The sequence below is a fragment of the Drosophila ananassae genome, chromosome 3L (assembly GCF_017639315.1).
Source record: "Drosophila ananassae strain 14024-0371.13 chromosome 3L, ASM1763931v2, whole genome shotgun sequence".
NCBI lineage: Eukaryota > Metazoa > Arthropoda > Insecta > Diptera > Drosophilidae > Drosophila > Drosophila ananassae.
The window spans coordinates 12,263,769-12,285,205 of record NC_057929.1 but is presented as its reverse complement, the minus strand read 5'-3'; the positions used below and the strand labels follow the sequence as shown (position 1 = coordinate 12,285,205).

Below are 21,437 nucleotides of genomic sequence, written 5' to 3'. Positions count from 1 at the left end.
ACGCAACTGTGAGCACCAGCTGATAACACTAGAGTCCTTCTCAACACTGCGTCTAAATTCTTGTAAAAACATGCGCTAAAATCTTGGCATAAAACAATAACTAAGGAGCTAAGATGCGCTGCTACTACGAGGAGCTTGGTCTCCAACGGACCGCCACCGATGGCGACATCAAGACCGCCTACCGCAAAATGGCGCTCCGCTGGCACCCGGACAAGAATCCGGATTGTTTGGCCGAGGCCAAGGAGCGCTTCCAACTTATTCAGCAGGCTTACGAGGTGCTCTCTGATCCGCAGGAGCGCTCGTGGTACGACAATCACCGGGAGCAAATCCTGCGCGGCAAAAACTCAGAGTACGCTGAGAACTGTCTGGATGTGTTTGAGTTCTTCACCAGCTCCTGCTACAAAGGCTACGGGGACGACGAAAAGGGCTTCTACAGTGTGTACCGGGAGGTATTTGTAAAGATTGCTCTTGAGGATATGGAGTTTATGGACGGCGACGACCACCTTGGGCTAGCGCCAGAGTTTGGCACTTCGGAAAGTAACTACGAGGAAGTGGTGGGCCCTTTCTATGCCTTCTGGCAGGCCTACAGCACCAAGAAGACCTATGAGTGGCTGTGCCCGTACGATGTGCGCGAGATCAAGGAGCGCTTCATCCTGCGAAAGGTTGAGAAAGAGATGAAGAAGATTGTGCAGGCAGCGCGCAAGGATCGCAACGAAGAGGTGAGCATGTTATGTCTGTTTTTAGCCTACCTCGCTGACAGTTTCACTTTCCTTACCCTTGAGGTCCGAAATCTGGTTAATTTTGTGCGAAAAAGAGACCGCCGGGTGCATGCCTACAGACGCGTCCTAGAAGAACGGGCTGAGGCCAACCGCTTGAAGCAGGAGGAGAAGCGCCGGGAGCAGCTGCGAAAGCGCCAAGAAGAGCTTGCTGCCGCCAGGGAGAACAAGTCCTTCCACGAGGGCTATGAGGAGCAGTTGAAGCAGCTGGAACAGCAATACGGTAGCGAGTCTGATGACTATACGGATGACGAAGAGGACGATGATGGAGAGAGTGAAGATTCGGAGCCGGATCCCGACGTGGAAGATGCCGAATTCGAGCTGGAGTATGTTGACGACTTGTATTGTGTGGCCTGCAACAAGACTTTCAAAAACGCTAAAGCGCGCGCGAATCACGAAGAGAGCAAAAAACACCGGGAGAATGTTGAACGGTTGCGGGCGGAAATGGAAGCCGAGGAAGAAGCATTCCACGACGGCTCTCAAGAAGACAGTATCGATGGAGTTGAGGAAGCTTTGGACGAGCTTGAAATCACAGACGAGCACTTGTCCGCGGAGGAAGTACTAAGCGAGGAAGAATCTCCTGCTAGGAATAAACGTGACAAAAAGCACAAAAAGTCAAAAAAGTCGGCTGCCATACAAGTGCAAGAAGAAGAGGAAGTCAACGTGGTTGAGGATGAACCGCCAGACCTCAAGGCTACCGACTCGGAAGATGACTGGAGCAAGGGGAAAAAGTCTGCGCGAAAAAACAAGAGCAAAAAGTCTGCGACAAACAAATCGAAGCCCTCTGACCAATCCGCCCCAGAGCCAGCTTCCCAAGAAGCCAACCCCACTCCAGCGGTCGAAGATCTCGATCCGACGAAGCCGCAGCACACCTGTGTCACCTGCCGGCTGGTATTCGACTCGAAAAACAAACTATTTGCTCACCTTAAAAAGACGAATCACGGAGTGTACATACCCAAAGCCAAGCCTGACGTGGAGGGCAAGCCTCCGGGAAAGGGCAAGGGGAAGCGCAACAAGTAGTCCGGAGTTTAATCCGGCAACCATACCGCGACTTGTTAGAATTTTATTTATGCTAATGTTACAGTTAATTCGAAAATGAAGTTAAGTATGCTCGCTCTAAGCAAGATCAATGTTTGGAATCCTGGGTGGGACCTATGGAATGCAGACCAGCTTGCTACCCGCTTCGACGCGACGGCGGACCCGCGATCGCATGTTGGAAGATTCCGCTTTGAGGCTTATTCCGGCGGCGATGAATGTGAGAAGCACGCCGATGACGCCGCAGTAAAACGAAATGCCTGTGGGGTAGACATTTAGCTTGAAGGTTGAACTCATTAGAAGACATATGGAGCACTAGGTTACCTATGCTGCAGTCCGCAGGGTAAAAGGGTTCGGCCTCCGGGCCGCAGAGGCGCTGTACCCTATCCGCTCGCCAGCCAAGGGGGTGCAGGAAGAGCGCGAGCATCACGCTAATTCCTGCAAAGCAAAGTTAATTGAAATTCGGAACTGGGAGCCGCGTTTAAAGTACTCACCAGCCACCACCTGGGCGCAGGCCGTCAAGTTGTGGATGCTCTTGCCGCAGGCGGCCTGGCGACAACAGGTGAGCAGAGTGAGCATCACCGTGACTGACAACAGGACGAATCCCAGCGAGGCAAAAAACATGGCCGCCTTCCACTCTCCAGGGTAGACACTACTGTCGGTGAAAAGACCGTCCAGGTCGAAGCGACCGCAGTGGTATCCCCGCTCTAGCATCACTTTGCAGCGAGTGTAGATTCCAACCGAGGAGGACTTGGAGGACAGCTGCCCCACAGGGGTGGGGCCAACTAGCCATTTGGGCGTGACCAGGGCGACGGCAAAAAGCATGTCCGCCAGAAGGGAGCAGAGGAACCACACCAGACTGGCGCTCGTTATGATAACGTAACACATTTCGGATTTGGCACTACTGCACTGAGCTCTGTCCAGAGATTGAAAACGCGTCAGCACTTGCCGGATAGATAATGGAGTCTAAGCGTTCGGCTTTGTCCGAGCACGCACTTCGACGCTGCGGCACATCCACACATCCCACACCCACTGGCGTCACCCACCACTGCCGCCACCAATCACCCACCACCACCACGGGCGCTGGGGCCAGAACTTCCTCCCAGCTGACCAGCCCGAAATGGAATTGTTTATTTTATGCTTTCGCCGTTTGCGTCCGCCGTTCGCTATTCCGCGGCCCGTTGTCTGTTTTATGTTATTCACCCCAAGCACACACACTCGCGCACACACCGCGGACAGCGGGGGGACCGCCCAGGCCGCCAGTCGAGTACTCGATTTGTGGTTGCAATCGGGGGCCGAAGAATGAAAGCGCGAGAGAAAGAACTATGCTGCGCTGGCTTTCTTCGAGCTGATTCTTTTTTGCCTCAATATTTGGCCACTCAATGCCTCACTTTTAATTCTGAACTAACCGACTAAGCGAACTTCCGTTCGCGCAGGCGTCGCAGTTTTTGTAGCCGTTGCCGTTGCCGTTGCCGTTGCCGCTGCCGATGCCCCACTGCGTCATCGTTCGTCGACACTGACTGAATGAATGGGTCACATTGACGCCAGCTGCAGTTCCAGACGCAGACAAGAACGGAATGGGAGTTGGAGCAAGAGCCAGGCCCCAATGCGGCACTGAGAGAAATTCTTGGGCGCGGAAATCTTTAAGAAACTAAAAATGCGAATAGTTTCAGCTGCAATAGATGGGAGTGTCATAGCCCAAGGAAGACCTCTGGGAAGAGAGGTTAGTTGATTGACTGGAGGATCGGACCATATTCTTTCAGTGCATGCAGATGTGTGCAACATTGAGAGCAGAGCGTGGAAACCCATACATTCCAGAATTGCCGCCTATGTGCTCTCCGCTGCCTGGCTCACTTACTCACCCGATGGCTCTCTGCATTCACGTTCGAAGTGGATCCGATCCGATCGGCTACTCCCCCACGTCTCCCCACTCAGCACGGGAGAGTGAGTAACGATCCGTCTGCTCAATCGATCGATGCAAAGGCCGCTGCTGTAAATCCGATCAAGATGATCTCCGGGCGAGCGGTTATCAGCCGGCCGTGTCCGGTGGGGTCCATTGCGTCATCCGCGCTGTGTTTGCTTATGTTCGAATCGTGACCGATGGGTAATGAGATCCGCACACCAATTGCGCAGGCCCGAAGTCACTTTCACTCTCACTTTCCGGCATGGGGATCACTTGCAGAAGTCTACGATGCCAAACTGGATGCTGCTGTTGCTCCTGCTGCCGGCTCTGGGACAGGGGCACTACTACTACGACTACGGGTACTGGGAGATCAACGAGCCGCCTCCCCTCTGCTCTGACTATGAAATGCTGGTGGTGAACACTAGACAGTGCGTCCGCCGGTGCAACATCGTCTGCCGGGAAGGAGTCTGCTTCGAGGACGGACCCTGTCCTTGTGCCGATCAGTACCAGGGCGCCGATCCGGACGGAGTGGTTTGCGCTGCAGAGTGCCTTCCCGGTTGCCAGAAGGCGGGGGGCTACTGCGCTGCTCCAGATCTCTGCGTTTGTTCGAAAGGGAGCCACTATTACTTCGATGCTCTGGCCAGGAAGTGCAGACACCGGGTAGCTCGTCTTCTCGACCCCTGTCTCGGGTAAGTTGAATGATTTTGTGAATCCGAACAGAGACGTACAGCTTTGAGATTCATTACAAGACGATGCACTCATGGGAGTTGCTCCTCCGACGGCCGGTGCACCTGTGCCCAGGGCTATGAACTGCGAGCCACTCTGCTCCACGGGCAGCAGTGTACCCCCATCTGTGATCAGTGAGTTGGAACTTTCTTCCGCTTCTAGTGCGCCCATTAACCCTTCCTCCTCACCAGCGATTGTGGACCCCATGCCTACTGCTTCGCCCCAAACTTGTGTGCCTGCCGGCATAAGCACTTCCATTACGGCCGGAGCGGCATCTGCACCAGGGACTATTGACCTTGGAAGAGCAGCTGCAGCCGTTGGGGCTGTTTTAAGTTCCTTTCTCTGACGTCAGGCGGTTAAGTTCCTTGATGCCTGAGTCGTATAATTAGTTATAGGAATAGTCCATTGAAATAGTTAATAGAATTAAATCATTAGATATTAGATTCAGAATTTTAATTAGTTCTGGGACGATATTCACAGCTATTTATTGCATTTCACTTCTAGGTCTAATAATCTTGATCTTAATAAACTGATAATACTTCTGTGAATCCATATGCCCCACCTTTTTACTGAAGCGCCCCAAAGTCTTTGGAGAGCGAAAAGCTGGCAGTGAGCGGGTGCTTTTTGGCGCTCCCGCCACGCCAAATTACAATGCGTAATATTGTTATTGTTTATAAGACATGGGGTCTGCGGAAGGCCCGTCGGTTAAAAAATGAATTCATTATATGTATGTATCTCCGATCGGCTAAATCGGCAGATCGTTATAGAATTGGGAGCTGAGCGACGGCAGTCAAACATGCGGACGTGTTATTCAGAGGCGTAGCCATTGGAAGGCGAAGGGGTCTTCCGAGCGAGACAGACTTGTTCAAAGACAGGGTCTTTATTTATCAGCTAGGCTTCATTGTGTGCCTCTGATAAGCCCAGTATTTGACACTCAAATGTTTAAAATGTCCCCAAAACTAGGGTATTTCTATTAACCCAGGTCCCCCTTGCAGGGTATTCCAAAGATAAAGACTGAAGTCGCGGGCAGAGCAAAGAAACGACGGCGCTGGCGCTGGTTTTAGCTTTGCGCGTGTGGCGTGTTTTTGTTTTTCTTGTTGTTGGGGACCGGGGGCGGGCCTCTTGTTGTTGGCGACATCGCACCGTGGGCCAATGCTCCCCTTTTTAGTGGCCAGCCGGGAATAGGTCTGAGGGTACCTACTCTCTGCAACGATATACCCTCAATCACGAGGGTTGTTTTCCAAAGAAGTACTCGTTTCTTGTTCGTCTCAAGCAGCAAAATCGGACTTTACTGCCTAATTCCATTAACTTTGGAAAGAGGTAATACAATAAATTGTTAATATAATAATACAAATTTTTTATCCGGACTGGAGTCACTGTTCCCAGCAGCAGCGGAGCAGCAGCAACAGCGACGGCGGCAGCACTCGTGTTCCGATTGTTCTCCATCGCGTTTTAGTTGGAGTTTTGCTGTTCATCGGCGCGGTTCTATACACCTGGAGCTCCTCCATTCACCAGGACACCCTGAGATTGCAGCTCTTTCTCTTTTGCTAACTGCAGCAATTTGCAATTTCAATTAATCGCCAGGCGGCTCGACAACACCAGCAGACCAGAAACAGGAAAAATGGGCCAAGTCAAGGTATGTGAAACGAAAGCCGTCCGTCCGTCAAAGGTGGTGGTGTTTCCTGGGTAGCACCAGGCACATCCTGCGCATCCTTTCGTCTTGGCAAGTGGGCAGCCCCGCCTGTGCTGGCGTGGGAAATCCTCTTTAGTTTTGGAAGAACTCGGGAAATCGGCATGTTGCTGGCCGGGAAAATCGAATGCAGCAGATATTTTATTCAGTTTAATGGTAATGTGTGGTCGTATGAGTTCTCGGGGTTATGTAAGCACCTTCCAGCCCAGATGCCCCCTCCCCCAGGCCCCAGGCCCCATGCATGCAACTGCCGCGTATTGCAACGACATTGATCAGAGGCCGCCTAACGGGGCTTGCGTGTTTTCTGTATTTATTTCAATGATTAGACCGATTTAAGCAATTATTTATGTACTAATCACAAGGTGTGTAGTATATCCCCATATCTTCGGGGGAGGCGTAGCTGCTGCGCAGTTTCTGAGGCACGTCTTCAGCTCCAAAAATCAGTTTATTGGCAGCATTTAGCGACCTGGCTATAAAAAATTGGGTGTGAGTGCAGCAAACCGGTTGGGCTCTTCCCCTAAAAGGCTATTCAAAATTTATAAATAAATGCCGGACGGCTATAATCGTGCCGGAGATGACGGCGACTACGACGCGTGTGTCGTCTTATCAGCAAGTCTGCTAGGGGGCTCTTCGCAGTGGAAAATATTCAGATCGCCGATAAGTCAGACAAATTGATCGGCCATAGATACCACCTGCTTGGGTGCGCTTTGAGATCTCTAACCTAACCCCACTTCTTTCTCTGCCTCCGCCACACCCACCCACCCACACATACAGAAAGCCACCTCCGCCCTGAGCAAGCTGTTCGTCTACGGCGCTCTCAAGTACGGCCAGCCCAGCAACTCGATCCTGGCCAGCAGTGGGAACGGACACGCCAAGTTCTGGTGCAAGGCCACCACCACCGAGAAGCTGCCGCTGGTTATCGCCACCCGCTACAACATACCCTTCCTGCTGAACAAGCCAGGCGTGGGGTATTACGTAACCGGGGAGATCTACGAGGTGGACGACCGCATGCTCAACTCCTTGGACAACCTGGAGGACTGCGAGGACATCTACACGCGCGAGAAGCAGGACATGAACATCGGCGTTGGCGAGGGGTAAGTATTTCGAGACGCTGCTGGTTGACGTCATCGATATATTTATCTTGTGTGTCTCAGAACCGTTCCCTGCTGGGTGTATCTGCTCCAGAAGTATCCGGAGAAGCTGCTCAACTTGCCCTACCTGTCCAGCTATGAGAACAGCACCACGCATCCCTACATCATGCGCCACCGCCGCACCCACAAGCACCCCGCCCAGGACGATCTCAGCTACGAGGCGACCAACTAAGCCAATAACCCCATAGAAGTTGCCGCTGGATGTGCTCTTGGAAAATTGTTCTTATGTTACCGGTAGATGCATTTCTAGACCGTACTGAATATACACGCATGTGTATCGGCCATTGTTATATGCCTGTATATATACGCCGATATGTACCATACTGCATTATTTAGGTTTTAGCCAATAGTTTGTAATTTCATAGTTTTCGACAAATAAACACTGAAGCAATTCAACGTACCGGACGAGTCGTTTTTCTTTATCAAGTAGATGTTCGGGTCGGTTCCAACCATTTCTAAAAATTGAGAGGTTTTTAAATAAATTGATAATAATTAAAAAAAAATTCCTTCGATTTTATATAATTTTTTTAAATTCACATACACACCACCTCCTCGTGCCCACTTCGGGTGCAGTTCGTCACCTACGTGGACGCAGTCCACAGTCATGAAAGGTTCCGTGAGAATGACAGGTAAGAAGAAGAATGGAGGGGTTGTGTCGACCGAGCAATCTCTGGGTTAGATTACCGCGCCCAAAGACCAGCCACACAGATAAGCCCGACCGCCAGGAAGAGTACATTGGTGGAGCATGCTGAGAATGGCTGCGTGGAGGAGAGTCTTTGTCTATGGCACACTTAAAAAAGGCGAACCCAACCACCACTGGTTGACGAGCGTGGAGAATGGCCAGGCCAGGTTTCTCGGAAAGGGTACGACGGCGGTAAAGTTTCCCCTTGTCGTGGGCACTCGCTACAACATTCCATTTTTGCTGGCCCGCCCGGGTAAGGGCACTCACATAGAGGGGGAGATCTACGAGGTGGACGAGGCCATGTTCGGGAAACTCGACCAGCTGGAAGACTACCCAGACTACTATGATCGCGAGGAACAGCAGATCCATACAGAGCAGAATGAGTATGCTCTTCCAGATTGATGATGTAATTGCTCCTATAGATCACCATACTTCCAGGAGCATCCAGTGCTGGTTGTACTTAATCCGGAATTTTCCGGATAGGCTCCTGTCCAAAAAGATGCTCAGCTCGTACCACAACACAGCGGAGCAGCCCTACAATGAGAAGTCAGTGCGCACTGTGCCGGCTAGAGATGATCTTTCCTACTGACAAGCGACTCCCATTCTCTTGCAATTACAGCTATCTGGAGAGCACGCCGGACGACATCTGGTCGGATGAGTGAGAGGATAACATAGCCTCGTTTTAAAAAAAGTGCTCTTTATAAACGGAGTTCAACGCATGGCTATTATTCGTATTCTATTACATTGATTCCATACTTTAAAAAATGCAAAACGAAATGAACAATAGTGTGGCTTCCTGTGGATTTGGGTTAGAGTAGTAGCAAAGTAGAGTAGGTATAGATGAATCGAAAAGCCTAGGATTGCAGGTGCTACTGGCTACTGGCTGGCGGAACCCATCCAATGACTTGAGCTCGGCAGCAGACTCCCTCTGGGGCCAGCAACAGCAGCCGCAACAGCGCCAGCTGGGACCTAGCTAGCTTCGTCGTCAAGCGACTGGAATCGATTGGTGGCCGCCACCGGGGCAGTAGTGGTTTCCTGCACGCGCTGAAAGCGACCGCCGTGACGGACTTCTTCAAAGGCGGGTTCGTTTTTCTTTTTGCGCTGTTCCTCCGGACGCGCTGCATTCAACGTGGGGAAGAACTCCGTGTTGGTGATATCAGGAGCAGCTCGCCTAGGTCGCAGACCGCCGCCAACTCCGCCGCCGCTGCTGCTTAAACCGCTTCCGGCTTGTTGCTGTTAAAAAATCGCAGGCATTTTAGTTGATGAACATATTGACTGCTGAGGCCAAAGTACTCACGCTGTAACGTAACGCGGGTGAAACATAGACCTTGGACAACGACGGCTTTTCCACCTCCACAGGGATCTGCGTGACCTCCTCGGCAGGAATCAGCTTCTTCCACGGACCGTGCCCGGCGCGAGAGTCGCCTGTGTCGGCATTGGCATAGCCATTGCTATCCTCATCGTCTTCGTCGTAACTGCCTCCGCCTTCCGGGGCAGAGGGGATCCTAGAGGACTCTGACTCGTTGACGGTTCTGCAAGGGTAGGAGGGAAAGCAGGCATTAACTTCATACAATGCCAACAAAAAACGTGCGTAGCGCGAACTCACATGGTGCTCAGTTGGCCAATCTTGAGGCCGCTATAGTCCTTGCGCTGCTCCTCCTCGAACTCCTTCCACTCCTCCTCCACGGGCTGCTGTTGAAACCAGATATGATAACATGCAAAGCATTCAGAATTTCACCAGACTTACGACGGACTCTGGCACCTTGCTGCTCTCGTTTTCGCCTGGCCCTACCACGCCGCCAGTGACCGCTGGTAGCTCGACTTTCTTCGGCTTGACCACCTCCCGCTTGCTGCCGTCTTCCAGGTTCTTAACCAGCTCATCGGCCGTCACGAACTTCGTCTTGTTCTTGGACTTCTTCTTGTCCTTTTTCGCGAAGAAATCGTCCAATTCGGCCATTTTTTTGCAATTTAACCACAAAAATTTGCTTCGCTGCTGCTGAGAATTTTGTAGTGTGGCCAGAGGCACAGAGGAACGCAAGGCTGGCAATGAAAATTAGTGGGAAATTATTGGGAAATATTGGGAAGTAATAACATATCTTTTTGAAATTATTTTCATTGAAATTACTGTAGGAAAGCTGCTTTTCACCACTAAACTTTCTTCCAACTGAGTTGTCAATTTCCAGATTCAAAAATTTTTGAAATTTGTTTGGTACTTTTTTCTGGCAAGGCCGGGAAAAAATATCGAAATTTTCATCGAAACGGGTAAAAAACCCTTAAATAAAATCCGTTAAATTGAAGAATATTATTAAAATATTTCATATTTTCGAACAAACTAGAGTGCCTGCTTTCTAATAATGTGGATTATCCAGAAATCGGACTGCCAGGTTTATTTCTCAGAGGAGAGTTAACAGACTCGTTTACAGTTCTGCTGAGCGACACATTTGGCGGGATGTTTAAACACAAAAGTAGTAACGGACTTGATTCAAAGACACAATATTTAGCAACAATATTGTTGGCAAGCAGCATAATATGGACTTTGCAAAAATCACAGGAAAGACTGAATATTGATTACCTAGATTCGCGATATTGGCCAACCTGCTATTTGCATAGGAGATTGATAACCACCTAATTAAGTCAAACTAAATGGAAGTCAGAGCGGCAGCAGCGAATGCAAAGCTTGGCCATTGGTCGGTGGTTGTGTAATGATAGCTACAGCCATCCATGGCTAATTTTGCATCTCTAATGATGCGAATATGCATGCGAATATATCTGAAGGAAGACAAAACTGCGACACCAATAGAGCTCAACCAAACAGCGCGGCTAATTGTCTACTAAAATATATGGCCGTATTTCAAGGGATTCCCGGTCGGCTCCGCTTAAGGGATAAAAGAATAGTATTTGCAGTACATAGACTTGACTTATGTACAATTACACAGGCGCGTACCCAAATTCATTTTTAAATATGTGACACGAAAGAAGAGTCCCAAGATTGGAGGGCTCCAAGTGGTGGGCAAATATTTTTTTTCAAACCAAACTGCAACACATTATCTTTTTGTGCAGCACTTGAGCTCTTTGCCTTTTTCTCAAAGACAGTTCCGCCTAGATTAGCCAAGCTAATAGATATTTATGTCTGTACCAACACCTACCCCTCTTTTCGTTTCGTTTCGGCTTGCTTTGGTTTCAGTTTGGCTGGCTTTGCCACATCCAAGAGGCCCCACTGCCCCAGAGCTCTACTGAGCCCCAGGCAAACCCACTCGGCTAACCCATTCATATTGGCAAGCGCCTGGCTGGCCGGGTTCAGTCTTCTTTCGAGCGTCGCAGCGAGCACATCGATCTCCAGTCCACCACATCGTGCTTCGATTCACTTCGAGCCACTTGTAATCCGATCCGATCCGACCCGAGACGAACCGTTTTCCCCGCTGCAATCGCGTTCGCGAGTGACGTGTCTGCTACATACAATTTTAAACTCTTTAATTGAGGAGACTCCCAAACACTCGAGGTAATTGAAAACTTCAACGGTTCACTTGTTCTAACGGGGATTGCAAACGTATTCTGGGGATATCTTCAACGTATTGCGACCGCTGCCTTTAGATTTCCATCGCATTGTCTTTCGTTTTTCATTTTTCGGGGCAATTAGCCTGATATTCGTAGGCATTTACCTGCCCAACGAAGCATTTAATTGCAGATTATAAAATCATGCCCCCCTAGATTCATATCAAGGACATAATCAAGTGCTCCATGTCAGGGCCGGGTCGCGACGACAGTTGTATGAAGAAAACTTGTATCTCGCATTTTGTTATTTTAAATTTTCCGCTTCGAGTTCCGTGAGACGGGCCTTTGCATATATTTGGAGCTCGGGTCAGTTTAAGTCTCAGCTTTGAATTTGATGTGTCCGGGGCTTCATCTCATTTGTATCAATGCTGGACCAATACCGACTCCGAAAGCTATTTACATATTGAGGGGGGTTTTTTATTTGTGTTTTTGTGGGATTGTGCGACCAAAGGCCAAATGGGCAATGGAATGGAAGAATTGCCAAACATTTAAAATTTGTTCGATTTCATGGTTTAATATCTCAGCCTCAAGTGGCTTTCTTAATGATCCTCGACGAGCGCACGAGTTGAGCGGCTCTTCTTCAGCTTACATCATCTGAAGCCTTACGAAAGGGGTCACCCAGTCGGTCAATCCGTCAGCCAGTCGGTTGATCGACTGATGGGGCTTCATCGACTTTAGACTTGGCATATAGTGCATTGGATCTGTTTAATGGATCCCCATCATCGTTAGTCGGTTTTGATATCTCGATAGTTAGGTGCAGCAGCAAAATGATGCCTCAATGTACCATTCGCGATATGTAAACAAGAGGAGCCACGCTGAGATACACATGCCCCGCAACACACTTACAAGCAAGCTAATTAAAAATTCCAAAATGTTTCTACTTACAAATACCCAACCGGTTTCAGCTCCAATAAAAATATGACAGATGGTGGGGAGGGGAGATGGCAAATCGTAAATTTATAAAACTGTTTTGCTGTTTTTGACAGCTGCAGTTTTTGTATCTTTGCCTTGGGATATTTCAAAATATATTGGGGAAGTAAAGGTGGCATTTTTTTCAAAATCTATGTGTACCGTACAACTTCCTCCTGTAATTTTAATTCTTAGAAGTCCATGTCAACAGTTGTACTTTTTTGCCTGGAGAGAAACGGAAACGGAACTAAACATCTGCATTAAAAATTGTTATAAATTCTTGTTTATAACCAGCTCTAATTCGCTTTCATCCACTTCCCCTTTCGCTTTCTCCTCGGAAAAAACCTAGATCAAGTTCGTTGCCTAAGTCTTTCGTTTGATGCTTCGTAATTTTTGGGTTCAGTTACCGTTTGCCCGCTGTGGCTGGCTGTGCCCGACTGTTATGCCTATGGCTTCGAGTTTGACAACTTGACCGACCCGCTCTCAAAGTTTGACTCAGTGTGTGTTTATTTCGAGGCTTGCATAAGTGCAAGCCGGCTGACATTGTTTCTCTTGAGTTTTCACACATTCGTCGGACGTGTTTTAATTGGCAATAAAGTCAAAACAGAGGCTAAGTAGCAAACTGGGGCCCCAAAGGCGAGCGAAGCATTGCTGAAGGAAATCCACTATTTGGCCGGGGGAGCAGGCCAGGGGCTTCGAGTTCAAGGTGCAGGAGCGATGTCATGCAGTGTCATGCTTCCCTTGCAGTTTCCATGGCGCTCAAGAGCTCCTCATCTCCGCTTGGCTGGAGGAGGTAAGCACTCGACAATGAGGCGGATAGATACTACCGTAAATACGGGGCAGGTGATGACTCCACTTGCCGCAGAATAAATCGGTAAACAAAAACGTCCGCTGCTCCGGTCTTGCGTGAAATGTCATGACATGGCCAAAGTGCAAGACACTGAGTTATTAACAGATAGAGACACAGATTTGGCCAAGTGTAACGAAGCGGCTGCAATGCAGATTGGGCAACAGCATACTCGCATTGGCAATAGTTCCCGGGTATGGGGCAGGCTAGACGGGTTCGCTGCGCTACCCCTGCTGGATCTGTTGCATAACCCTTCGGGCCACCAAAGAAATGCGAATCCACAGGCACAGGCAATCGAATCCAAATAGAAACCGAAAGTCCACCAAGTCGAAACCCGTTTGCTGCAGGTTCCAGCTAGCTGGTTGCAAGTTGCTAGTTGCTGCCACTCGTGGTCTGTGGCAAGCGGGACACGCGTGGCCAGAATAAGCCCCAGTTTTTCCAGCTTGCGCCACATCGTTTGGCCAATCTCTGGTTTTACTTGTGACTGGTTTTTGGAATACTTTCCCGGAATGCTTCTTGCGCCACTCCGCTCGAACCCACTTCAAATCCATTTCCATTCCAGGCAAGATGACGGTGGATCTTTCGCCCGTGCAAGAGTACTACAAGGACAAGACGATCTTCATTACGGGGGCGTCGGGTTTCATGGGAAAGGTGCTGCTGGAAAAGCTGCTCTACTCCTGTCACTCCCTAAAGGAGGTGATCATCATCTGCCGGCCGAAGCGCGGCAAGACCCCGGAGACGCGTCTGGAGGAGATGTTCAAGCTGCCCATTTTCCAGCGCATTAGGGACGAAAGGCCGCACATGCTCAAGAAGGTGTCCATCTACCAGGGCGACGTGACCTTCGATTGTAAGTAGACCTGCCTTTCAACTCCTGCCTCCGCTTCTCTCTGACTCAGCTCCTCGTCCTTCCGATCATTTCAGTGCTGGGCCTAAGTGGCGAGAGCCTGAAGCACGTTACTGAGAACACCAATATAGTGTTCCACATGGCGGCCACTCTCAAGCTGGAGGGCAATCTGCGCGATGCCATCGACATGAACCTGCTGGGCACCCGGCGCGCCCTCGACGTGGCCAAGCAGATGAAGCAGCTGGAGGCCTTCATCCACTTGTCCACAGCATTCTGCAACTGCGACCAGGAGGTTATGTACGAGAAGGTGTACGAGTTCCCACACAAGCCCGAGGACCTGATGCGCCTCGCCGAGTGGATGGATGTGAAGACCCTAGACGCCATCACCCCCGACCTACTGAAGCCGCACCCCAACACCTACACCTACTCGAAGCGCCTGGCCGAGATCCTGGTGCGCGACCACTACGAGTCCATGCCGGTGATCATTGCCCGTCCCAGCATCGGTAAGTGACCTTTTGGAGTCCACTGGCTCCTCCTCCCACTCTTGCTTATGTTGCTTCGCTTGCGATTCGATTTATTTGCGCCGTTAATCCCCGCGTCGGTGGCCAAGGGGCTTGCTTGCTTAGTAGGCCCGCTCCCCGCGAACTGGAGACTGCAATCGCGCCGGTCTCCCTCTCCCTCTGCCCTCTACCCTCTGCGCTCACCCCACCACATGTTACCCCTCTACGATGCAAACTAATCATGCGCCTCCGCTTATCTCTCGGCTTAAGTCTATGTCTGCGCCGCCCTGAGCCATTTGCTTGGGAATTATTTATTGCCTGTGCGGCCACCTGGTGTCTTTCGAATGTATCTGCAGTTGGCAGTCAATTAATGTTTTCTATTACGAATTTTTTTGGCAAACCTGATGGGTCGTTAGTTTTAGGAAATAGAGAAACCACCATATGCCAGTGGGCCACAGAAACCTGTTCGAGGGGTTAGATGCAAATCATCGAAACATAACACTTTTTAATTATAGCACAGACTAGATGGGAGTTGAAATTGTACCCCTGGGATTGTATTGGATAGGTGCCTTTAAAAAGACTGTGTTTATGGGAGAGAACAAGATAAGTATCGATTAACAGAAAAAATCCGTCCGTCAGAAATAGAGCATGTTTCACAAAAGGCCATAGTTCAGTGAAACTTCCATTAGGGCAAAGTCGCGACAGATTGCAAAGGGAAATGGGCGGGCAATGAATTGGCATATCCTCCGAGCTAATTGGGGGTTCGATTATCGAGTGACTCTGTGAGGGGCTTTGGTTTCTATTTAAGTGGGTTCAAGGCGAGGCTGACCCGCTTAGCTCGGCAAATATTCGATTTATACTGTCAATACCGCGGGTTGCGTCTTAGTTGTTAGTTTACTGCCAGGTAACTGGCGACTAGTAAAGCTCCCCAGAGTTCACAGATTTTAGCAGATGGCGATGAATGAGCACTGCAATAGTTACACCGGGGTGTGGCCGGGGCTGGGCAGGCGCTTTGGTGCCAGTTTTGAGCCGCTTCTGCTGCCGCCGGCCTTCGCTAATTATTCGCGTGTCTTTCGCTTTCCGTGAGTGTCTCGTGCGAGACCGCCTTTGGACACCGCTATTGCCCGCCACCAGTACTGGCACTGGAGACAGACTTTCGCAGGACTAGGCTCCGAAAGCTGCCAGGTCATTCTGGCGTCTGGCAGGTGTCTCCCAGCGCTTGCCTTTCGATCTCTGCTTCCCAAACGACACCGCCCATGACCCACAGCAGCCACAGAAATATCCGATCAACGCAAACAACAAACAGCCCCAGCAAACGCAAACAACAGCGCTTGAACAAAAAGAAAAAGCCAGATTACATACATAGCTCGGCATACGTAGAAGACATGCTTTGAAAACAACAGCTAAATCAAACACACCAGCTACAACTCCAAGTACAAGTCCAACACATCAAAACTGCACACACGCCGTCGTCATTGACCAAAAAGTTCAATGAGCATGCAATGAAAACATAAGAAGAACAACAGCAGCAACCCAGACCGCTTCCCCCGCTCACGCCGCCTTCCTCCGCCTCCGCCTCCGCCTCTGCTTTTGTAAAGCCAGTGCCATCGCCACATCCTTCGCCTTCGCCTCCGCCTGCGCATCCGCATCCCGCATAGCTGGCTCTCCGGAGTCCGGAAGCCAGTCTGAACTCTTCGTGTTCGGCAGTGTCGCCGTCGGCGTACGAGCCCGTTCCCGGCTGGGTGGACAACCTGAACGGACCCACCGGCCTCATGGTGGGCGCCGGTAAGGGCGTGATCCGCTCCATGCTGATCGACACGCGCTACCTGTCCGAGGTCATTCCGGTGGACTATGCCATCAACGGACTGTGCGTGATTCCGTACCAGTTCGCCCAACTGGCGGAGAGGCCGCCGGAAATTCCGGTGTACAATATCACTTGCGCCGACCACCGCAAGATGCAGTGGGGCGAGGTGATCGAGATGAGCAAGGAGATCGGCTACCGGTATCCGATGGAGGCGGGCCTCTGGTACCCGGACGGCTGCATCACAACGAACAAGCTGCACCACAACATAAACGTGGTGCTCTTCCACTGGCTGCCCGCCTACTTCATCGACTTTATCCTGCTGATCCTGGGCCAGAAGCGCTTGTAAGTTGGGGGTCGCCGGATCTCCAAATCAGTGAAACGATACGATCCTGACCATTTCTCTCTCGGACAGCATGGTTCGCGTCCAGAACCGCATTTCGGTGGGTCTCGAGGTGCTGCAGTTCTTCACTATGCGCGCCTGGTTCTTTAAGTCGGACGCCTACATCTCGCTCTGGAACATCCTGAACGAGGCGGACAAGAAAAAGTAGGTACCGTGGCAAAGGAGAGGCTCTTAATCATACCCTCTCATACCTCACTCAAAAGCTTCAACATGGACATGGACCCCGAGGAAACAGTGCCCATGTACATAGAGTCCTGTGTCCAGGGCGGGCGCCAGTACCTGATGAAGGAGTCTCCGGACAGCCTGCCGCGGGCCCGACTCCAGCTGAAGCTGTAAGCCGCCCGACCCCCAATCCCCAATGCCCTCGATCTTTAAGTGTCACTTCCTTCACCTTGATTTGCAGGATGTACATCTTGGACCGCGTGTGCAAAACGCTGATCGTGGGCTCGCTGTGCTACTGGACGTATGGCTTGGTGGCCCGCCTCCTGGGCGTCTGAGCCACTCTGAGTCGCACCATTTCCAATTCTCATTCGCGCGCATTTTCCAATCAATCTCCGCTTATGTTCGCTTGGGGGCTCAAGACTTCGGGGCGCTTAACGAGGTCTCGGATATCTGGTTTTCATTTCTACTTTAAGTGATTATCCATGTTTCATGTGTGCAATAAAAGCAGCAGTAAACCACATGCGGTACATTGTGTTTGTGTCTGTGTCCGTATCTCTGTATCTGTATCTGTATCTGTGTCTGTGTTTGTGTAGCTCATGTGCCTGTGCTTCAAGTGTCCAAGTGTCGATGTCCAGTGCTGAGGACCATCCGCTCCAGCGCCAACACGAACAACACAAACAGAACACACACGATCCAAAGAACAACACCCACTACCCACACAATAAGATTCGCACACTCACTCTCATACACACTCTATCCAAGAAATTACCACAAATTCGCACACTCACCATTGCCAAAACCTAAACCCAAAAATCAGACATCAGAGAACAGCAACAGAAATATAAATAGGAATAAAAATAAAAATCCATAGCAGTTTCCGTTCTCTAAACCATTCCAATCACTCGCTCACACTTAACACTTAACACACTCACCACTCGGCTTCGGGGACCATCATCCTGGGTACTTCGTGGTATGTAGAAAGGTGTAACTCATCCGGGAGAACAATCATCTGCGGTTATTAAGCCTCTGTCTCACTCCTCCTACAGTTTCGCCAGCCGCCTTCGAGCCACTGCCTGGCTGGGTGGACAACCTCAACGGACCCACCGGTCTGATGATCGGGTGCGGCAAGGGCGTCATCCGCTCGGTGCTGGTCAACCAGAAGAACAAGGCCGAGGTGATTCCCGTGGACTATGCCATCAACGGTCTCATCGTCATTCCCTACGAGTTCAACAAGCAGGCCAAGCGCCCGGCCCAGGTCCCGGTCTACAACATCACGAATGCAGATCATCGGAAGATGACCATGGGCACGGTGGTGGAGATGAGCAAGCGGATCAACAAGCACATTCCCTTCAACGCTGGCCTCTGGTACCCGGATCCTTGCGTGACCACCAACACTCTCTACCATAGCTTCAACGTGGCAATGTTCCACTGGCTCCCCGCCTACTTCCTGGACTTTCTGATGCTAATCCTGGGCCAGAAGCGATTGTAAGTTACACCATTTGATCTTCAATTTCAAAAGTGGTGGTTTTACAATGTTCCCCTCCAGCATGCTGCGAGTGCAGGAGAAGATTTCGACTGGTCTCGGTGTCCTCCAGTTCTTCACCCTCAACGCCTGGAGCTTCAAATCGGACAACTATGCCTCGCTGTGGAACAAGCTGAATGAGGAGGACAAGGAAATGTAAGTTCTCTCATCTCAAAAGACATCTCCAGCAGTAGTCTGAAAATATTCAAAATTTATCTTTTCAGTTTCAACATGAACATGAACACCGACAACACCGAGGAGGAGTACATGATCGAGTGCGCCAAGGGAGCCCGCAAGTTCATTCTCAAAGAAAAGGACGAGGACATCGAAAAGGCCCGTCTGCACATGAAAATGTAAGAGGAGCTTGCCCATAAAACAGACCCAGTTGGACTAACCTATATTCGTTCTAATCCTTTTCTAGACAATGGGTCGTTGACGTGGTGTGCAAGACTCTCATCGTGGGACTCTTCTTCTACTACGTCCTCAAGTGGACGGGGGTGCTGGCCCTCTTCTGAGCCGGGCATGGGTTTGGTGGTCACAGGCATTTACTTAGTCACTAGCTTAGTTTTAGTTACGCATATTCGAGGTTTCGATTCCAAATAAACATGATTCTAGGTTGTTGAATACACTTATCGCCACTCCACGTTGTTTCTCTATGCTGACCAATGGGAAACTGCCATAATTTCCGGGTTTACCTGACGTCTTCTTTGCTCCTCCAGTGACGCCTGCTCTGGCTGAGCCCTTGCCGGGCTGGGTGGACAACATGAACGGTCCCACGGGCGTCCTCATTGGGGCCGGCAAAGGAGTCATTCGGTCGATGATCTGCAATGGCGAGCTCAAGTCCGAAGTCATTCCGGTGGATATCGCCATCAACGGACTTATCCTGCTCCCGCATCACAACAGCCTCACAAAAACGAGGTGAGTCTCTTGCTGTGCTAAGCGACGATGGTGGTTACATGCACTTCTTTGCAGGCCCCTCCAGATTCCTGTCTACAACTTGACTGTGGAGGACGAAAAGAAACGCACTTGGAAGTGGGTAATGGATGTGGGCCGTGACTTGGGATTGAAGGTAATCATCCTTAATTAGCCGAAGTAGCCAAGTCAGGTGCATCTGAAAATTGGCCGAGATAGAGACATCCAAAGGTGTCTTATATGAAAGGCATGGATTTTACAAGGGATGCTCCACAGAAATTGGGTTAAAAATCGATCGAAAATTTCGTTTGTAGGTTTTGATGCAGATTGACGGAGAATCGATCTACAAATCGATTAAGGTACTCCGCTTAAGGATCGGGTGGAAATTGGCCAAGATAGAGACTTCCAAAGTTTTCTTATATAAAAGAAAGGGATTTTGCAGGAGGGTGCTCCCCTAAATTTGAAAAAAAATCGATCGAAAATTTCGTTTGTAGGTTTTGATGCAGATTGACGGAGAATCGATCTACAAATCGATTTAGGTACTCCGCTTAAGGATCGGGTGGAAATTGGCCAAGATAGAGACTTCCAAAGGTGTCGTATATGAAAGAAAGGGATTTTGCAGGAGGGTGCTCCCCTAAATTTGAAAAAAAATCGATCGAAAATTTCGTTTGTAGGTTTTGATGCAGATTGACGGAGAATCGATCTACAAATCGATTTAGGTACTCCGCTTAAGGATCGGGTGGAAATTGGCCAAGATAGAGACATCCAAAGGTGTCTTATATGAAAGAAAGGGATTTTGCAGGAGGGTGCTCCCCTAAATTTGAAAAAAAATCGATCGAAAATTTCGTTTGTAGGTTTTGATGCAGATTGACGGAGAATCGATCTACAAATCGATTAAGATACTCGGCTCAAGGATCGGGTGGAAATTGGCCAAGATAGAGACTTCCAAAGGTGTCGTATATGAAAGACGATGCTCTACAAAATTGTGGACTGAAAATGGATCGTAAAATAATAATATATGGATAGAAACTTGGGTCTGTTTAGAGAAAGAGCATCCTTTCCTTTTTGTATATTTTCAGTACCCATTTGAGGTGGGTCTGTGGTATCCCGATGGGAATATGACCTCGAGCAAGCTGTACCACACTTTTTGCTCCGTAATGTTTATGTGGCTGCCGGCGTACTTCATCGACTTCCTGCTTCTGATATTTGGTCAGCGTCGCTTGTAAGTGTTATCTAATATCCAATGAAACCCGATTACAATTCCCTTTGGGCGTCCTAAATTAGCATGATCAGGGTGCAAACAAAGATCGCAGTAGGTCTGGAGGTCCTGCAGTTTTTCACAACCCGGAGTTGGGACTTCAAATCCACGCACTTTAAGCAAATTTACAAGGAATTGGATGCCACAGATCGAAAGATGTAAGGAGTGGCAACAGCGTGTGAAACATGAAACAAAAAACAAAATTATTTTTTACAGCTTTAAGATCAACACTGACGATGTGGACGACTATGAGTATATGAAGGTTAGCATCTTGGGGGGCCGTCAGTATGTAATGAAGGAGCCTCTGACCTCATTGCCCAAGTCCCGCATACAGTTAAGATTGTGAGTAGCTCATAAGGGTATATAAGTCTTTCTCCCTAACTTTTTTGAATCTATTCCAGCATGTACGTCCTGGACCGCATTAGCAAAACCCTCATCCTTTCGGGTCTCCTGTACTGGATCTCCGTCAAGCTGGGAATCCTCGATATAGTCAGAAACGGATTGCTACCTAGCCATTAAGATCGAGCCAGTCAAGTAAAAGCGCATTTTTTCATCGTATCATCATGTTTTTAAGGCTAAATGTACCTTAATTGTAAATCAGGTCAAAATTATTCAGGTGTTTTGTATACGTTATTTTAATCGTTTTTTACTAACCCATAAATAAAAAATGTTTTAATTTGTGTTCGAATTTACTAAGTAGAAAGAAACAACCAGATTTTTATCCGAAACTTCGGCCATTTTGAAAAGTGGCGGGAAAAGCTTGG

At 49.5% G+C, this 21,437-nt stretch overlaps 7 protein-coding genes and 1 long non-coding RNA gene across 13 annotated transcripts; 5 read left to right on the top strand and 3 right to left on the bottom strand.

The window, feature by feature from the left end:
• Positions 1-11: 11 nt before the first annotated feature.
• On the top strand, positions 12-1,900 carry LOC6494386 (dnaJ homolog subfamily C member 21). The gene is made up of 2 exons (XM_001960387.4): positions 12-719; positions 783-1,900. The coding sequence occupies exons 1-2, from the start codon at positions 114-116 to the stop codon at positions 1,794-1,796; spliced, it is 1,620 nt and encodes a 539-aa protein (XP_001960423.1). The 5' UTR covers positions 12-113; the 3' UTR covers positions 1,797-1,900.
• Positions 1,799-3,357, bottom strand: LOC6496196 (LHFPL tetraspan subfamily member 2a protein). Its single transcript, XM_001960386.4, has 3 exons — positions 2,306-3,357; positions 2,136-2,249; positions 1,799-2,071 (listed from the first exon to the last, which is right to left on the bottom strand). Exons 1-3 carry the CDS (start codon positions 2,697-2,699, stop codon positions 1,929-1,931), a joined length of 651 nt encoding a protein of 216 aa, XP_001960422.1. The 5' UTR covers positions 2,700-3,357; the 3' UTR covers positions 1,799-1,928.
• A 197-nt stretch (positions 3,358-3,554) lies between these two features.
• LOC6494387 (wnt inhibitory factor 1) lies at positions 3,555-6,070 on the top strand. Of its 3 annotated transcripts, XM_044715595.1 has the most exons (4): positions 3,555-3,915; positions 3,994-4,403; positions 4,464-4,574; positions 4,632-4,992. In XM_044715595.1, the coding sequence occupies exons 2-4, from the start codon at positions 4,003-4,005 to the stop codon at positions 4,732-4,734; spliced, it is 615 nt and encodes a 204-aa protein (XP_044571530.1). In that variant the 5' UTR covers positions 3,555-3,915; positions 3,994-4,002; the 3' UTR covers positions 4,735-4,992. The 3 variants fall into 3 exon arrangements, with proteins under 3 accessions (XP_044571530.1, XP_001960420.2, XP_044571529.1); XM_001960384.4 differs by having other exon boundaries at positions 3,555-4,403; XM_044715594.1 differs by lacking the exons at positions 4,464-4,574; positions 4,632-4,992 and adding an exon at positions 5,814-6,070 and having other exon boundaries at positions 3,755-4,403.
• LOC6494388 (troponin C-akin-1 protein) lies at positions 5,935-7,681 on the top strand. The gene is made up of 3 exons (XM_001960383.4): positions 5,935-6,076; positions 6,905-7,224; positions 7,285-7,681. Exons 1-3 carry the CDS (start codon positions 6,062-6,064, stop codon positions 7,451-7,453), a joined length of 504 nt encoding a protein of 167 aa, XP_001960419.1. The 5' UTR covers positions 5,935-6,061; the 3' UTR covers positions 7,454-7,681.
• On the bottom strand, positions 7,514-7,897 carry LOC116654737. Its single transcript, XR_004309945.1, has 2 exons — positions 7,823-7,897; positions 7,514-7,736 (listed from the first exon to the last, which is right to left on the bottom strand). It is a non-coding gene; the product is annotated as an uncharacterized LOC116654737 (long non-coding RNA).
• A 4-nt stretch (positions 7,898-7,901) lies between these two features.
• On the top strand, positions 7,902-8,744 carry LOC6494389 (putative gamma-glutamylcyclotransferase CG2811). The gene is made up of 3 exons (XM_001960382.4): positions 7,902-8,346; positions 8,402-8,509; positions 8,583-8,744. The coding sequence occupies exons 1-3, from the start codon at positions 8,027-8,029 to the stop codon at positions 8,623-8,625; spliced, it is 471 nt and encodes a 156-aa protein (XP_001960418.2). The 5' UTR covers positions 7,902-8,026; the 3' UTR covers positions 8,626-8,744.
• Positions 8,665-10,161, bottom strand: LOC6496194 (protein CDV3 homolog). Of its 2 annotated transcripts, none has more exons than XM_014908177.3 (5): positions 10,089-10,161; positions 9,711-10,003; positions 9,570-9,652; positions 9,261-9,495; positions 8,665-9,196 (listed from the first exon to the last, which is right to left on the bottom strand). In XM_014908177.3, the coding sequence occupies exons 2-5, from the start codon at positions 9,918-9,920 to the stop codon at positions 8,933-8,935; spliced, it is 792 nt and encodes a 263-aa protein (XP_014763663.1). In that variant the 5' UTR covers positions 9,921-10,003; positions 10,089-10,161; the 3' UTR covers positions 8,665-8,932. The 2 variants fall into 2 exon arrangements, with proteins under 2 accessions (XP_014763663.1, XP_014763662.1); XM_014908176.3 differs by having other exon boundaries at positions 9,570-9,655; positions 10,089-10,156.
• A 1,076-nt stretch (positions 10,162-11,237) lies between these two features.
• On the top strand, positions 11,238-21,361 carry LOC6494392 (putative fatty acyl-CoA reductase CG5065). Of its 3 annotated transcripts, XM_001960378.4 has the most exons (9): positions 11,239-11,462; positions 13,834-14,118; positions 14,193-14,618; positions 19,223-19,421; positions 19,476-19,572; positions 20,495-20,637; positions 20,700-20,831; positions 20,890-21,015; positions 21,075-21,361. In XM_001960378.4, exons 2-9 carry the CDS (start codon positions 13,839-13,841, stop codon positions 21,190-21,192), a joined length of 1,521 nt encoding a protein of 506 aa, XP_001960414.2. In that variant the 5' UTR covers positions 11,239-11,462; positions 13,834-13,838; the 3' UTR covers positions 21,193-21,361. The 3 variants fall into 3 exon arrangements, with proteins under 3 accessions (XP_044571528.1, XP_001960414.2, XP_032306826.1); XM_044715593.1 differs by lacking the exons at positions 19,223-19,421; positions 19,476-19,572; positions 20,495-20,637; ... (1 more) ...; positions 20,890-21,015; positions 21,075-21,361 and adding exons at positions 16,323-16,761; positions 16,832-16,963; positions 17,023-17,151; positions 17,223-17,501 and having other exon boundaries at positions 11,238-11,462; XM_032450935.2 differs by lacking the exons at positions 19,223-19,421; positions 19,476-19,572; positions 20,495-20,637; ... (1 more) ...; positions 20,890-21,015; positions 21,075-21,361 and adding exons at positions 18,028-18,466; positions 18,528-18,659; positions 18,728-18,856; positions 18,925-19,141 and having other exon boundaries at positions 11,244-11,462.
• The last annotated feature ends 76 nt before the right edge of the window (positions 21,362-21,437 follow it).

Excerpts from the sequence above, each read along its gene's own strand:
- LOC6494386 (XM_001960387.4), top strand. The coding sequence starts at position 114 with ATGCGCTGCTACTACGAGGAGCTTGGTCTCCAACGGACCGCCACCGAT. Across the intron at positions 720-782 it reads GCAAGGATCGCAACGAAGAG|GTCCGAAATCTGGTTAATTT; the intron begins GTGAGCATGTTA and ends CTTACCCTTGAG.
- LOC6496196 (XM_001960386.4), bottom strand. The coding sequence starts at position 2,699 with ATGTGTTACGTTATCATAACGAGCGCCAGTCTGGTGTGGTTCCTCTGC. Across the intron at positions 2,250-2,305 it reads CTGCGCCCAGGTGGTGGCTG|GAATTAGCGTGATGCTCGCG; the intron begins GTGAGTACTTTA and ends TTTGCTTTGCAG. Across the intron at positions 2,072-2,135 it reads CCCTGCGGACTGCAGCATAG|GCATTTCGTTTTACTGCGGC; the intron begins GTAACCTAGTGC and ends TCTACCCCACAG.
- LOC6494387 (XM_001960384.4), top strand. The coding sequence starts at position 3,919 with ATGAGATCCGCACACCAATTGCGCAGGCCCGAAGTCACTTTCACTCTC. Across the intron at positions 4,404-4,463 it reads CTTCTCGACCCCTGTCTCGG|ACGATGCACTCATGGGAGTT; the intron begins GTAAGTTGAATG and ends ATTCATTACAAG. Across the intron at positions 4,575-4,631 it reads TGTACCCCCATCTGTGATCA|CGATTGTGGACCCCATGCCT; the intron begins GTGAGTTGGAAC and ends CCTCCTCACCAG.
- LOC6494388 (XM_001960383.4), top strand. Across the intron at positions 7,225-7,284 it reads AACATCGGCGTTGGCGAGGG|AACCGTTCCCTGCTGGGTGT; the intron begins GTAAGTATTTCG and ends TGTGTGTCTCAG.
- LOC6494389 (XM_001960382.4), top strand. The coding sequence starts at position 8,027 with ATGCTGAGAATGGCTGCGTGGAGGAGAGTCTTTGTCTATGGCACACTT. Across the intron at positions 8,347-8,401 it reads ATCCATACAGAGCAGAATGA|GAGCATCCAGTGCTGGTTGT; the intron begins GTATGCTCTTCC and ends CCATACTTCCAG. Across the intron at positions 8,510-8,582 it reads GAGCAGCCCTACAATGAGAA|CTATCTGGAGAGCACGCCGG; the intron begins GTCAGTGCGCAC and ends TTGCAATTACAG.
- LOC6496194 (XM_014908176.3), bottom strand. The coding sequence starts at position 9,920 with ATGGCCGAATTGGACGATTTCTTCGCGAAAAAGGACAAGAAGAAGTCC. Across the intron at positions 9,496-9,569 it reads ATTGGCCAACTGAGCACCAT|AACCGTCAACGAGTCAGAGT; the intron begins GTGAGTTCGCGC and ends CTACCCTTGCAG. Across the intron at positions 9,197-9,260 it reads CACCCGCGTTACGTTACAGC|CAACAAGCCGGAAGCGGTTT; the intron begins GTGAGTACTTTG and ends ATTTTTTAACAG.
- LOC6494392 (XM_001960378.4), top strand. The coding sequence starts at position 13,839 with ATGACGGTGGATCTTTCGCCCGTGCAAGAGTACTACAAGGACAAGACG. Across the intron at positions 14,119-14,192 it reads GGGCGACGTGACCTTCGATT|TGCTGGGCCTAAGTGGCGAG; the intron begins GTAAGTAGACCT and ends CGATCATTTCAG. Across the intron at positions 19,573-20,494 it reads GCCGTGACTTGGGATTGAAG|TACCCATTTGAGGTGGGTCT; the intron begins GTAATCATCCTT and ends GTATATTTTCAG.